The following is a 16,904-nucleotide window of genomic DNA, read 5'->3' on the forward strand; positions in this document are numbered from 1 at the left end:
AGATGAGCAAGAGGAGGAGAATAACAGAATGAGAATGAGGGAATAGCAATGGAAGAATACATCTACAGGTAGACTACTATTCCATTCTTCCTTTCCACATGTGGAAGGCACTCTCCCGTCCCTCAACTGTAAAGACAACTTTCAACCTTCTTACTCAACTGTAAAACTAATGCCCCAACTCTTAATCACCATCATGGGCCCTATAGAAAGCAAGGCTGGACTACATCTCTGTAAATATCTACTGTCCCTGTGTTGTGATAACAACTTGGACCACTTTTCTAGGTTTTATTGGGCTTAAACCTACACTATCTCCAAATTTACTAGTCTACACAGTCACTAGACAATGATCAAACTATTTTGGCAAGTCATTGGCTCACTTTCTCACTAATAACTGCATTATCTAAAAATAATGGTTACCCCTCTAGGGAGAAACAAGAACCACCAATCTTGCATGACAATGTTTAGACCACCATCCAGCATTAAAACAATACCAACACTGAATAGGCCTGGCCACAAAAACAAACTGCCCTACACACAACTATCACATCAAACACCTCATTCAATCCTGCTCTAGTTATACCAAAAAAACAACAACCCTCCATTTCTTCCTTGAGTAGTTTATGGGCCAATCTGGTGGCTGTTGTCAGTTACCTCAATGTTGTAGGTCCTCTGTAACAGACCTGGGGCAAGAGATTGATTGAACATTTTCTCATACACCTAACCAATCACACTTAACATGCAGGTTCCTCCAAAACAACTACAGTAATATTTGTCTCCTTTTCCCTTGTATAGCAGAACTATAAATGCATTTCCTTCCCTTGGGTACACATTAAACAATCTCACTAGTCACTCTATTCTTTTCATCAGACACTCCAAGTGACAACCACCTAACCCAACGGCCTTACTAGTTTTCAACTCTCAATGCATAGGAATGCAATGGAAGAGCATGCTGGGAGTAGACCTTTTGGTCCATAACTAGATCGGATGGTCTTTGTATCATCTTTTCTTATGGCCCTATCATTCTCCTCCCCCATCACAGTCATTTTCTTGACATCATCCACTGCCTATCTCTACTATAACCTAAATCAATCTAAACTATTTTCTGAATTTATAGAAAACATAAACAGATCAAGATTCAGTTATAACATTTCATACTCCTTAGGATTGCAGTTATGTTGAACGTTATGAGAAGCATAGCTTTCTGTCAGATGGTGAGGGAAAGACTCACCCTACTAGTCCTGCAGGGGTCATGAAGCCTATCTTCACAAAAGAATAAGTGGTGACCCCCACAAGAGTGAGATCTACCATATATGGAAAAACATTAAATATACACATATATGCATGCACACATTTCACATATATATGTGAATATGGTATGTAAATACATGCAGATAAGTTACCTGGGGTATCCTTACATACATTCTATGTTGAATTAAACATATGTTTCTTTTGAAGTACTAAGCCTTGTATGTACATAAAAAGCCTTTGTTATTATAAATATAAGCCAACATAATAAAAAGGAAGTGCGACATAAATCTACATGTGACACTGGAGTCTTGGTTGTGACACAGAAGACACAATACATAAATCACAATTAACACGACAAGCAATGCATAACGAAGTAGTAAAATTATGTCAACACAAAAAGCACACATATTGGGGACGAAAAGACAGATGGACCGAGCATGATATGTAAATCTCACTTGTGACTGCGGGGCTCCTCCTCGTCATCGTCGAAGGGATTGGCGGTTGGACATGACTGCTGAGGGTCACTGTGGATGTTTGCGAGGGATCGGGTGGAGGGTTGGGCAAAGGTGTAATGGTGAGGGAAATGTTGGGGTAAGGGTAAGCAAGGTACAAGGGATGGGGAGTATTTCAAGTGGGGAGAAGGCAAAAACCAGGGGAAAACAGAAAGTGTAATGAAAATGAGTTGTATAAACAAGGGTTGGAAACATTCAACAATGGAAACAAGTAAGATAGCATGTATACATGGCAATGGTATATATGTAATGAAAGCACAAAAAAAAAAAATAAATAAATAAATAAATAAATAAATAAATAAATAAAATGGAGAATACAATAAAAACAATATAAGTCAATACCAAAATTTTTTAAATGAAGATTATGAAATATATTATATATATATATATATATATATATATATATATATAATATATATATATATATATATATATATATATATAATATATAATATATATATATATATATAATATATATATATCAGTCAACATCAAATAGAAAAGGATGAAGGAAAAGAAAGAAAAAAAAAAAAAGAAAGAAAAAAAAAAAAAAAAGTCATGGAAAAGAACACAAACCAAAACACATAATGATGTATAGTGTTACAACAAAAGACAGCATGAGAATAAGGGAACAGTAATCAGAATATACAGAAAGTTAAAAAACAATATTAATTCAATTAGGGACCAAGGAATAATGGTGTAGGTATGTAAACATATTATGCAACACGAAAGTAAAGATACATCCGACAAGCAACAGAAAAACAACAAAAATAGTTCGGGGGAATGGGACACAAGGAAAACGTTGCCACACAAAAGGAAAGGAAATCCATAGGTTAGAAGGATTTGGAAGAGGAGGCAGAGATGAGGGAAATGAGAGAGGATGTTGATAAGTAGTGAGAAATATTAAGCAGGGGGGTAATGAACTATGGTTCAGTCCTACAGAGTCTGAGAGCCTTTCAGTCTGTATACAACCAATTATGTTCTTAGATATAGAAGCCTATTCAAATCCTTTGACTGCCAAGGTCAATAAGTAAGTCTTATTCTAGATGCCACCAGGCAATTATATTCAGCTGAAGGAACACTCGTAGTCTGGATTAAAGCATCTTTACTGCCTTTTTCTCTACTACAGGCAACTTATAAGTCTTACTCTGGCTCCTGCCAGGCATTTTCATTCAAATGAAAGCACTGGCAATTAAAAGATATTGGTGTTTCTCAGCTTGATTACAAATCATTGTCTTGTACGCATGTACATATGTACAGGACCATAATGCATGATCACACATGTACTAGACCTAAGTAAAAATATCAGCATGAAATTCCATATAACCGGGCTGGTCAAGTCAAAGCCCCACACACATTGAAACCCAACAATTATCCATTCCAATATTCACTGCCTTTCCTTCTTCTCCCTCCCACCCTCATCCCACATCTCTGTACATTTTAGAACTTCCTCTATGAAACATATCCATATTTCCTCTACTATTCCTCTTTTATTACTTTCTAAACAATTCTTAGCTTTACCTAGTATTTTTATTTGTTTTTTCTTTCTCATGCAATTTACTCACTTTCAGCCTCCATCCCTTTTCTCCCCAGCCCCCACTGTATAATCAATTAATCACTGCCTCAGGGTTTCAACAACTGGGAACCTGCAGTCCTTCAGCAGATGAAAATGGTCTCTGGTCCCTCCCATTCATCTCACCGGGAAGAAAACTTGAAGTCTCCACTGCATCAGTGTGGGACTCTTCCTCTGTCACTACTAGCTAAAGTATTGGTTCTGGATCTACATTTCTGTCTTTTGTAAAAACTTTTGATCACCCTCTATAGACTTCTCCCTATTCCATACAACCACAACACATGTCATGATGCTTTTGTTAACACTTTCATGTGCTTCCTCCAAATCCATCAAAACCCAAGACATCAGTACCCTATATCAAGAAAGTTCTTTTATGTCTTCCTACAAAAATTTTACCTATGCACCCTCTTTTCCTAAACTCATACTGCTCTTCCCCAATAACCTCCCTATTCCCTTCCTAATCCTCTTGATTAACACCCTCCCAAACACTTTGCCATCAACACTTACAGGCTGATGTCTCTAAAGCTACTACATTCACATTTGTCCCCTTTTCCTTTGTAGAGTGGAACTATAAATGGATGTCTCCAGTCCAATGGCACATTTCCCTCCCTTAGACACACATTAAACAATCTCACTATTCATTCCACTACAACTGCTCCTCTCTTTGTCAGCCAATCAATGTGACACCCATAAAACCCTGATATCATACAAGCTTTCATCACTTTCAATGCTCTTTGTACCTCCTCTTTCCCTATAGCATGATCATCATCCTCTCCCAGTGTAGGCCTTATGGTTTCTTGCAGTCTTCTCCATTCTTACGCTGTTATCACAGCCATTTTCATAGCATCTCCCATAGCCACCATCAAACCTTCCTTAACCTCTATATTTCTTATACCAATTACCATTCAGTTTTAAATATGTTACTTAAGATGACTATAATGCACATAATTTTTAATTTCATTATCAAAATTATTGACTAAATATTACTGATAATATAAATATTTTCATTAATCAATTGGTCATGAATGTCTAGAAAAAAAAAAAAAAAAAAAAAAAGTCAGTAAGATGAAATACCATATGCTATACAGTTTAATCAGAAAGCACAAAATTTGCAGTAAGTTCTTATCATTAGATTGAAGTGTCTGACAAGAGAGTAACCATCCTTTCTTTAATAATGAATCAACAGAAGAAGAAGAGATAAAATCTATATACTTTTCCGAATGGTCCAAAGTCACTGCAGAAGCGTAATTTTTCAAATATGCCTGAATATTTTTTCTTTTAATAAAAAATAAACATTACATGCAAACCAAGGTGGTTAAACATACATATATCAAGGGCTTTTTCCCCCTTACAAGGGAGGTAGCCAAAGTCAAAGGCATAAATCCACTCCCACCTATTTCATCCCCATATACTCCACTCCCATTCACCATCCCTCCCTTCCTTTTTTCTTGGCTCCTCCTGGATGACAGGTCATCCCTGCATCTCGCCCACTGCCCTGGGTCAGAAGCAATGCAGCAAGACACAGTACATCCACAGCAAGGCTGTTTCATTTAATCAGCAACCCTCCCTCTCTGTCCTACCCATGCAGGAAAATAGAAGACAGGGAGCAAATCTTTTCAGGCTGCATCAAAATATCATTCACATACACTCCCTCACCCCCTGTCCCCCACCCACTCCGTTCCATGCATCACAGCATCATCTAAATATAACCATTACCCACCCACACCCTCTGCCCCCTCCCCTCCTTCCCAATATCCCTTTCACCTCCTCCATCCATCCCATCCTCAGTTGCCCCCTATGTTCACTCCTTCCACACCTCCCCTACCAATCTTTCTTCACTAATTCCTTCCATGTGTCCAAACCATCCCAACACTCTTTCACCACCTCTATCCCCCAACTCCCACCCCCCTCCTTGCCTCTCACTCCATCCACCCTAGCAACCTCTACCATACCTCTCAAGCACACCTATCCCTCCTGTCCTCCTCCCTCATGTTCCACTTCCTCCAGTCTCTCTCCCTTAATACTCACTTCCAACTTGCTGCAATCCTCTCCCCCTGTACATCACCTCACTCCCATCCACATTCACCTTCAACTTCCTTACTCTCACATATCCTCCCATACTCTGTCACCAATCTCCCTAGTCCCTCCCCTGACCCCGCCACAAGCGTGTGTATGTGTGTGCCAAGATAAGAGGGAGGGAGGGAAGGGGGTGAATGGGAGTGGAGTATGTGGGGATGGAATGGGTGGGAGTGGATTTTATGCCTTTGTTTTTTAGCTACCTCCCTTGTTAGGGGGAAAGAGCCTTTGGTATATGTATGTATGTATGTATGTATGTATGTATATGTGTATGTATATATATATATGTATATATATATATATATATATATATATATATATGTACGAGACTAAGAGCACTGGGTCTGCCAATTTTAAATTATGAAAGAGAAAGAAGTGATATGATTACAATATTCAGGTTTCTAATGGGTATAGATTACATTGACAGAAGAGACCTCTTGATTAGGGGTAGAAGGGCTTTAAGAGGTCATGAGAACAAATTAAAGAAGACTGCATGTCTAAAGAATGTGAAGAAATACATTTTTTCTTGTACATGCATTAATACTTGTAACAGCTGGAACAATACATGAATTCAAATCTAAATATGATTACTGGAAATTAAGGATATAGACCAAGTCGGAACCATACGTCAATCTAAGGTTAGACATGATAAACTGGAGAGTAGGAGATGGGACCCAACAAGTGTTGCTAGTTTCCTGTATACTACAATTAGGTAAATACTATAGCACCATTTACAACTTTAAAGGCAATATCAGTTATTGCAGAATTTTGGGTGAATATATGAAAAAATAAAATATACTAATCCTATTACAATGACTTTAAATACAATGACAATGGTTTAAGAGTATTCATGGTCATGTCATTGTAATCTATCTATACACCAAATCACTTTTTCCCCCTCCCTGGTAAGGTGGAAAAAGCCCTTTGGTGTATAGATAAAAATGACATGACGAATACTCTTAAACCATCCAATATGGTGTATCTATATAAGGGAGGTAGACAATATGGTATTTTTTTTCTAACTTAGACAATTTCCTTCTGCTAAAGGATAGATCCCTAACTAAAGGTAAGATTTCACTTGAATAAAATCCTCTTAAACTTGAAGACACCCTTCAGCAAAATAAAGAAATTGATCATTTGCCAGAACAAAATTTCTCTCCCAGTGGTGACTGGGTTACTCAATACAAACAAGTTGCCTTATTAACCACAATAATGGCATCACTCATTACCTGATTGCTGAATGTCTGTTGTTGTCACTGCTGGCCTTGTTGGAAGAGGCAGGAGAGGTGTGGTTGGGTGGTGCTTTGATGGAGGTCAAGGTAACTTCTCCTGACCCACTGACCTGACCCTTGCCACCACGCTTGCTGATACGGTGCAAGTCAGGGGTATATTCCTGAGGAATAATAAACAAAGGCTTATATGAATTCTCTCCATGTGTTTCACTTGTTGCTGATATTACTGTATAGCTACTGTTAACTCATGGTACATCTTCAAAACTAAAATGAATGATTTTACTTTCATACTAAAATTCTAATACAACAAAATTTCTTTTTATTATTATTTTTCACTACTATATGAACAAAACACAAGCAAAAGTTACATGTGAAGAAAATATAGTATATAATCTATCAATTACAATTATGCCTTAAACTTAACTAAAACTATTCTAATTATTTTACATCAACTCATTCTTATGTTTTTAAATCCTTTGTGTACTCATGATATTAAATGTGAAATTCCTTATCAATTTAAGTAAACTGGCTGTTGAATATCTATACTTAATCCTATACTAAAATGTTCTAAAGTTTTTGTATTCTATGAATCAGTTATTTCGTCTGGAGCAATAATTCAGCTCCACATACTACCATAACACCCAATCCTGTTGCCATGCTTTATATACTGTAAGATTTTGAATTATGGTGAGGCATGCTGACTAATTAGTACCTTTATTATTTCATACAACTTAGGCATAATTTTTTTTATGTAAAATAAAAAATATTATTTTGCATAAATAGGCAAGAATTTTTCAATGCAAATACATTAGTTTATGGACTAATCAGTACTGAAACTAGTATGATGCCTTTAAGATTGATTAGTATCAATTATCATTCACTTTGCATACCTACATTATAATTTTTAGAAGTAACAGGCAAAACAAGAAATTTGATAAATCATATCTGAGGCTAAGGAGCTTTGTTGTCTCAAAACATTTGTCCTGGTATCCTTTTGTGCACTGATGCACTTCTGAGTCAAAATGTCTTCATGAAAAAGTAAAGCTGATACAAAAGTGCATTAAAAAGAAATACAAAAATTAGTAGCAAGAAGTTTCTGAGGGAAGTGTATCAATTTCTTTGGTGTCAGACACACTATATATATAAAATAAACAAGTTAACACCCTTGTTTTGTAGACTGTGAACTTTCTTGCATATATCACTTAAATATGGGAGAGAGAACTTAAAAATTAATGCCATAAGTGAAAGGGTTTAATAGATTTAATTAGGGAAGACAACTATGATAAAAAACTTCATCCTCACCATTTAATTCAGTTACTTTAGTATAAATGACTGATTTACAGCAGCGTGATGAGGAGGATGTTAGTGCTTATGATTTGATGTGTGAAGGATGTGGCCAAGGAAAGCTCTTCCTGCCAAACATATTCCACATTCAACCACAAACTAAGCATGCAAAAGCATTTGGCAGCTTCCAGATTAAAAGAAATCTGGAGAAGCCATGAATGAATACCCCAATGGCAATTTTGTCCGGAGCCATGCATTCTCATCATTTCTTGTCCCTAAAAGGTGCAATAAAATCATGCAACATGCAAATAGGCAAGCATCATGAACTTGGGGTTCCTACAGCATCCCATATAATCCTGGAAGACATGCACTAAATGTTCATGTCGTGTCACATAAAGATCTCACTTGTTCAGTCTTAATATTCTTTTACTTCATGTGTAGATTTGTCTGAGATTTTGCAAATACAACTTTACAACAACTTAAATCTTACTTTCTTTTCAGAAAAATCATTGCTTGCAATAAAAGTGACATTATTTAATCTGACTAGGTTTAATCTTATATGGTATGAAATTCTGAGATTAGTCAAAAAACAAATTATAAATGGGGAGGAAAAAAGGCAACTTGCATTAATAACCAGTAACACTTTCAGTCCTGGAGTCATCCTAAAAATGTCTGCAGGATGCACACTGCATTACACAGTGATCTTACTCTCACCATTGTATGAATTCCGATTACTGTAAAATTAATTTTTAGCGTAGGCCATTGACTTCTGTCTGTTTCTCAAGTAGGATAGTTATGATTTAGCATACTATAGTTAAAATCAATATGTAAAAAAATAAAAGAACAAAATAAATAAATAAATAATAATATTAATAATAAAATTGAAAATAATTTTTTCCACTATGACATTGGTTGATAAATTGCCTATTTCCCCTTTATATGTATGTAAAGCCTTTATCACCTATATAATACATATATTGAGTGATATGGAATCTATTACATTCTGACCACTAACCAAGTGGTAAACCCATGTTGTACATGGCAATTCAAAGGGATGGATAGGGGGGATGGGGGCTAGGAATTCCTCTCTGTAAATTTCTCCAGCCAAGAGTTAATAATATATATATATATATATATATATATATATATATATATATATTTATATATTTATATATATAATATGTATATATATATATATATATACACATATATATATATATATATATATATATATATATATATATATATACACACACATATATATATATATATATATATATACACACACACACACAAACACATATATATATATATATATATATAAAAGTGTGTGTGTCTGGAAAGAAGACTCCATTCAAATTTGGGTCTTTGAATGTGCATGAGGGGACAAGGAGGGAGGGTTGCCTTGTAAATGAAGCAGCTGGCCCTAATGTGGAACTTCAGTGTCTTGCTGCATTGCTTAGGACCTGAGCAGTGGGTTGGGGTCAGGGATGACCATTCAACCACTAGGAGCTAAGATAGATAGGAAATGATTGACAGGTGGGACTGGGATTGGTGAGGGTTGGTGTATGACTTGGCTCCCTCCTTCCCTTGTATAGTAAAGAAGCCTTTTTGTATATAGATAGAATGTATGTGGATGGATGTGGAACATTTGGTATAAACAGGAGACTGGTAATATGTTTATTCAAAGAATACTGAATGTGTTTGCACTAACACTGAATTGAAAAGAAGAGAGTTTCAGTTTGAGTGTGATAGGTCAGTGTCAGGGGTGGAGAGAAGAGGAAAGGAAGGAGTGGCTCTGTTGGTAAGTGATAAGATGCGTGTGCAGCTGAATGGAAAGATATATCATTGAGGATAATGTAGGGAAAAAAAGAAAATAAGCTCAGATGAATGGGTGTTTGTTTATAAGTGCATATGGCTGTGTAGTGAGAAAAGTAAGGAGAGAAGAGAGGTTTGAAATGGGATAAATGAATGTGTTTAGTTTTGGAAGGAATATGAATGTACTGGTGTTGAGGAATTCAAATATTCATTTTAAACATTTTCTCTATGCTTTCATTCCTTCTTGGCACACCATTTTTCGTTATCCATGGGCTATTACTCTAGCATTTAAATCCCCAAAGACAATTACATTCAAATTCCTTCCAAAACTTTACACTTGTTTAATGTGAATGCACTGTAGCTTGCTGCATTGCTTCCGACCCAGGGCAGTGGGTGAGATGCAGGGATGACCTGTCATCCAGGAGGCACCAAGAAAAGAGAGAGGGAAGGAGGGGTGGTGAATGGGAGTGGAGTATGTGGGGATAAAATGGGTGGCAGTGGATTTATACCTTTGACTTTGGCTACCTCCCTTACAAGGGGGAAAAAGCCCTTGGTATGTGTATGTATGTAATCTATATACCATGGGGTTCTTTCCCCATATAAGGGAGGTAGCCAAGTCAAAGGGAAGCACCCATTCCCACCTATTCCACTCCCACACACCACCCTTGTTACTTTCTCATCTTTGTTCCTCTTGGATGATGGGTCATTCTTGTCTCCTGCCCACTCCCTGGGTGAGAAGCAATGTAGCAAGACATGGTAGATCCACAGCAAGGGTGCTTCACTTAATTGGTAACTCCCTCAACCCTCATGTGGAAAATAGAGAAGACATGGAGAAATCACTTTGGGCTGTGTCAAGGTATTATTTGTCACCCATTCTCCACTCACCCCTATCCCCTGCTTTCTCCCTTCCTTGTTCAACAGTCATTCCACTCTTGTTCAAAACCCCTTTCACTCTTAAAAAAAATAAATAAATAAAAATAAAATAAATAAATAAACAAATAAATAAATAACATAAATGAATAAATAAATAGAAACAAATAAATAAAAAATAAATAAAATAAAAAAATATTTACATATATAATACATACATACACCAGACTTTTTTCCCTTTCACAAGGGAGGTAGCCAAAAAGAGAAAGGCATAAAAACCACTCTCACCAATTCCATCCTTAACATACTCCACTCCCCTCCACCCTCTTTCCTTCCTCTTATCTTAGCATCTCCTGGATGACAGGTCATCCCTGCATCTTGTCTACTGCCCTGGCTCATAAGCAGTGTTGCAAGACACAGCACATCCACAGCAAGGCTGCTTCATTAAATCAGCGACCCCCCTCTTGTCCTCAATTTTCTCCCAGCCAAGGCCATACACACTCACCCATACCTCCCAACCTATTCTCATTTGCACTCGCATCATGCTTGACAACACCTTCCATTCAATCACACACATTACTTACAAACCATGCCACTTTTTCTTCCCCTCCCCATTATGAACACACTATTTACCATTCTCAAACTCACCCTTCCCTTTTAGTTTAAGCTTATTCAATGCTAACACATTCATCTTTCTTTTCACACACTGACAATCTCCCTATTTATATCCATTCCACATTCAAAGAACCAAATACCATGGTTCCTGTTGGAGACTTCCTCCTTGACCTTCTTTGGCTTTGACATTTTGCAAGAGAAAAATAGAGTGGAAGATCTCTAGTACTCTCATTTGTCCCAGAGTGATTTACGGACCCACTTGAAAGCTGTTGCCAGTTACCTCAAGGCCAGGGGCAATGGACTGTTTGATTGATTACTCCACCTAATGCACTCACCTACAACACAAATGGGACATGGTAGTGGCATTCTTCTCTCCCCATCACTGGAGTGTAGGGAAAAGAAGGGATGGAGATTATGAAGTGATGAAGGATAGATTCAAGGAGCTAGCAGAAAGGAAAGACAATAATGAAAGTATGTGACTCATTATTCCTTTACATCTAAAGATTTTTCTCTATCATAAATGATGTATGGCTCTGATTCATAGGGATGCCCAAAAATATCTAAATATATACCTAAGAACCTAAATCTATATTATAGCTCTTCAAATACTCTTTGGCTACCTCCCTTGTAAGAGGGAAAAAGTCCTTGGTATATGTATGTTCCTGCCCATAAGCTGTTACCAGTTTCCTTGAGACTCTGGATCTTCTACAAGCGAGACCAGGGGCAACAGATTGATTGATTTCTTCAAGCTTCCACTAACTAGAAACCTGTAGCTCAATGGAAGCTGGCAACAATCTTGGTCCCTCCATTCATCTCTATGGGAATAGATATAAGACTGTTGTGTTGCATTAGTATGGGACTTTCTATGTCACTGAATCATAATGCAGGTCGAGAGTCCTTATCTAAAATGGTTATGACTGGTAGTGTCACAGACCTTAGATTTTTCAGGATTTCAAAAGTTTATCATATATTCCTCTGTAAGGGGCACTGTCCTGGCCTCCTGATGGGGGAGTGTTCACAACTTTAAACCGAATCATCTATATACCAAAAGGCTTCTCTTTTCCCTTATATGGGAGGTAGGCAGTCTGTGTCCAGCCTACAAGAGGCTGCATTCCTAAAGCCCTCAGACAGAGAGAGGAGGAAGACACCCTCCACCCCTATGGAGAAAGCAAATTCACAAGACACTACCAAAGAGATCCACAAGCAAACACAGAATCCCCAACTCCCTAAGAAGATGCAGTCATGAGGTGATGGCAACTGGTTTCTAGACCAGGGCAACCACTTTTTGCATTCTCACATACTAATCCCTACATTATCTCCCCCTATATCTTCTCCTTCTTCCTATTAGCTAGCAACATAGTAATCAACCCCCCCACACATACACACACCCCTTGGGCATCCCTATGGACCAGAGCCACACATTATCTGTCTGTGTTAGGATAAAATCTCTATTTATGTAGGAATTATGACATACTTTTGTTTTACTGATACTGTCCCACTCACTCTTTCCAGACAGCAACACAAAATATCTTCACTTGGTGACTTATGAGCTGAATGAATGGCTGTTCATATTGTCTTTGTTATTGTCATTCCCTAGACTGTCTGGCCGAGCAATCCTGGCTCCCTGGTGCAGCAGCAGCTTTGTCATGGGACCACCCCCAACCCCAAGAATTGGGGCCCAACCAGCCAAAAAAATCCTGGCACTGGTAGCCAGGTTCTCTATGCCTGTGGATTTCTGGCAGATGAAAACCAGGGCATTGGACTGATTGATTATATCTGTAACCCAATGGATACCATGTTGAACTCATGAGCAGGAGGTCTTGAGTTTGATTCCCAGGAACTGCTGCTAGCTTTGTTGCCTGGCAGGAAGGTGACCCAACTTCAGCCTAAAAATCCTAGTGGCATACTGCAATTGACAGGGCTAGCCCTATCAGGGGTTTTTCACTTCCTTTTTTTTTTTTCATCTTCAGTTACAAAAGAATAGCATAACCTATTGACAAACTAAAAGAATTCTACATAGTGCCTACATACAAATAATCCTACTAATACTCTCTATTACTGATATAAAATTTTGGTCTTTATCTATGATACAGTATCAAATATCTTAAAACATAGCTAGGCACAGTGTAAGGTACATATGTAAAATCTTAGTTGTGAAGTTTCTGTAGTTTTTGATGTCTGTTTTTTATTTTGATGTATGTTAAAAAAGCGGAGTCTGTCAATGACTTAAGTGGTGTGCTTTGTGTACTCAATTTACTTATATAGTTGGGCTGTGAATTGAAGAACTGTTTCAAACACTTTAAAACAAAAAAATGAAAAATGTTTTGATTTTACATGTGCTGAATTCTGATTTTTTTTTTTCTAAGTACATTATGGATATATGCCCAAGTCTGATTCTATGTCTTTATGGAAGCTTCTAGATCTGTTTCACTTTTATGAAAATTACTCCAGGAATTCATTAGAAATACAGTATGAATGATGCTGACCTGGGTTGGAAACCTATTTTATTTACTAATTTATTCATTTATATTTATATTTATATATATTTATATATTCATACATATTTTACCTAACAAGTTACTTCACCCATTTTTACTTTTCATAATGAAACATCAATTCACTCGTATGTAGGTCATGGTCAAATGAAATACATAAACAATGATGTTCAAAATACTTTCTTAAATCACTTTTGGATCATTCATTGCCTTATTTTGAAAATTATTATATTTTGAATTAAAAATATGCATGAACATGAGCAAGAACAATTTTAAGAGGTGTGTGTGTGCGTGTGAGATTCACCATGGTCTTGGATCATGTGTTGGACTCGTAATCAACAGCTATTTTCCTCCTGGAAGAGAGCTCAGAGCTCATATATGACTGATCTATGGGTAATGCTGTGACCTTACATGCACACACACCCCCAACTCCCTGCCCACGAGAGTTGGAGTAATGACTTGCAGCTCAGCGATACTGAAATCATTTCAGCCCTGGGCGGGATTTGAACCCGGACCACTGTAGTGGTGGCCCAGAACTCTAACCACTGCGCCATCCATTGAGTCGTGTGTGTGTGTGTGTGATTTACCCTGTTGGATTCATGATCAACAGCTATCACCCTCCTGGATGCGAGCTTAGAGCTCATATATGGGTACCAGCTTGCAGTGATGTGATGCTTTTCTGCCCTGGGCAGGGACCAAACTCAAATCACTTTAATGATAATGATGATTTACCATTTGAAAAAAATATCATTACTAATTATTCATCTCTCTCACAACCTGTAGCAATCTTCTTCAAAACTACAAACATAGCCACTTTAAGTAAGAACAGGGTTCATCACTGCATATGTAAATATGTATGCAAGTGTACAAGTTGTATATATATACTTCTGTGTAAGTACATTTGTGCACACATTCATGCACATATATACACACATGCTGATGTGAACTTGTGACTATGGACATGTCAAAGAATTCCTATGTCCCTCTGTTTATGTCAATGTCTTTGTCAATTAGTGTATGTACAGGTTTGTAAGCATCTGTAAATATATATAAATTTATCTGTATGTAAATCTAAGGCTAGACGCACAACATTTGGGAGCTACAGCCCAGGCTAAACCAATAACAAAACTTTCAACTCAGTACAACTATTGAAAAAACAGGAGTCCTTGAGTGTAGCTCTTTTCCAATACACCACATTTATGTAAAATGCCCATGCAATTTTGGTGGTCATAATTGTGAAACTCGACACAGGTGTTCCAACAGAGCTATAGACATAAGTGCTTTTGTTGGCAAAAACACGTACAGCATCATTGGAATACCTATATTTCTTTTTTCCTAACCCCATACCCACTGGAATCATAACCCCACAAATTACTCATGTGCGCCTAGCCTATTTTTTTTTTATATTGAATGCCTACAAATATACATGTGTTTTTATGAATCAATTTACTCAATATTTCCAGCATATGACTGTGTATTTAAGCTTTATTTACATCCATTAAAGATGGACTTTGATCCAGGGAAGCTTTGTATAAGTGAATTCCAGTCACTAGATATCCAAAAGAAGAATATTCTGCATAACATATGAAAAACACATTTGGTTAAGTAAATGAGCAAGTGTATTTATAGGTGTGTGAGTATACGAGCATGTGCGCTTACAGGTGTGTGAGTACATGAACAGGTATGCCCAGATATACGCATCTATGAGGGGACAACCAGCCGTACTTTTAAACTGATGATCACAGTGCATGAACAGGCTTGAAATATATATTCAGCAGGTAAAGAGAGGCACATGCATCTCTCAGAAAAAAAAAAAAAAAAAAAAAAAAAATCCAAATCCCAGAGCTTGTTGTGATACTCAGTTCAAAAGTGCGACACAAAGACAAAGTCTTCATTACGGGCAGGTCATCTCCGACCGTGCGTTGGTTTAGCAGCGTGATGGCTCCCTCGGGGATGTGACCACTCCGCTTCCCCTTCCCGCTTATGTCACGGAACTCCTCACAATATTCCTGTTCAAACATGTGCCAGGAGGAAGGAGTGAAGGGAATGACTTCAATTTTATTAAAAAAATTCATCTAAAACAAAAAGCATCAGTGACCTGTGCAACCCTTTTTTTCTGGGGCACAAATAAAGCAAACAGAAGAAAACAAAAGAAGTATATAGGAATAGTTAAAACAAAAACATTATACTCAATATTGTCCAATGTTGTGGATAGGAAAAACAGGGTGAACTAAGAAATGGAAAAGGGAATTTCTTATGTGGCAAATAAAAAGAAAAGAAAGAAAACAAAAACAAATAAACAACATAAAGCCCGACTAAAACATTTCATTTTAAAAACCTTCTTAACAAGACATGGCAAGGAAATGTATGACGGACACGTGGCATTTGACAGACGTCAACAAGCTATACAGGTGACACGCGACAACTACAGATTAGGTAGGGTAACAGGAGGCAAGACTATTCATACATTTGGATTAATGAGTTAGTCACATTCACAAAGAAGAAAAAACATCCAAGTTATCTACACTTCTATGTAACCAATAAGTTCACATTAAAAAATAAAACAAAATAATATATAATCATGCAAAAACTATTTTCTTCTGCAAACAACTCCTTAAAATATACTATATCAATACGTATGCATGTAAGTATTCACTGCATACATATACACATAAATACAAACATGCTTCATAAAAGGAAATGCACATGGATCTCTACTTGACTTGCTCAGCATTTTCACACCATTCAGTCCAAATCATCTTACCAAACTGACGCATCTTGTTCCAATTTCAACCTTGTTTCTATCCTCTTCTACATCTAGTGGCACTTTCCTCTTACTATGGCTCCAGCTAGACTATACTATTTATGTAAATTGAGTGCAGTTGTGAAAAAAAAAGATGATGCAGCCTGAAGGGACATTTCTGGTCCATAAGATTTTTCAAGTGTATAAGGAAGACAGGGGGAGGGAGTGCCATGTTATGAAGTAGTTGAGGGTAAATCACCACTGGCTGTTCTGCCCTGCTGTGAAAGGGCTGTGTCTCACTGCACTGCCTCTGACCCAAGAAGTGTGGCAGGGAACAGGGACGACCATTCAATGAGGTCCTAAGATGACTTTCAGATGGGTGTGGGATAAGTGTAGGGTGGGTGTACCCTCTTCTAAAGGTGAAAAGACATTTTAGTA

The 16,904-nt window shown here is 37.3% G+C and overlaps 1 protein-coding gene across 13 annotated transcripts in view; it reads right to left on the minus strand.

The window, feature by feature from the left end:
- Positions 1-16,904, minus strand: part of Synd (protein kinase C and casein kinase substrate in neurons protein Synd) — a 336,406-nt gene that overhangs the window by 17,076 nt on the left and 302,426 nt on the right. For 10 of the 13 annotated variants that reach the window (XM_076200369.1, XM_076200374.1, XM_076200373.1 and 7 more), the window contains 3 exons: positions 15,622-15,732; positions 6,639-6,802; positions 1,704-1,772 (listed from right to left, as the gene is read on the minus strand). In XM_076200369.1, the coding sequence (XP_076056484.1) occupies positions 1,704-1,772; positions 6,639-6,802; positions 15,622-15,732 (344 nt within the window). The remainder of the gene's footprint in view (positions 1-1,703; positions 1,773-6,638; positions 6,803-15,621; positions 15,733-16,904) is intronic. The other 3 variants (XM_076200372.1, XM_076200371.1, XM_076200375.1) reach the window with 3 other exon arrangements.

This window comes from Oratosquilla oratoria, chromosome 17, assembly GCF_046742065.1.
Source record: "Oratosquilla oratoria isolate Oo_2021 chromosome 17, ASM4674206v1, whole genome shotgun sequence".
Taxonomy (NCBI): domain Eukaryota; kingdom Metazoa; phylum Arthropoda; class Malacostraca; order Stomatopoda; family Squillidae; genus Oratosquilla; species Oratosquilla oratoria.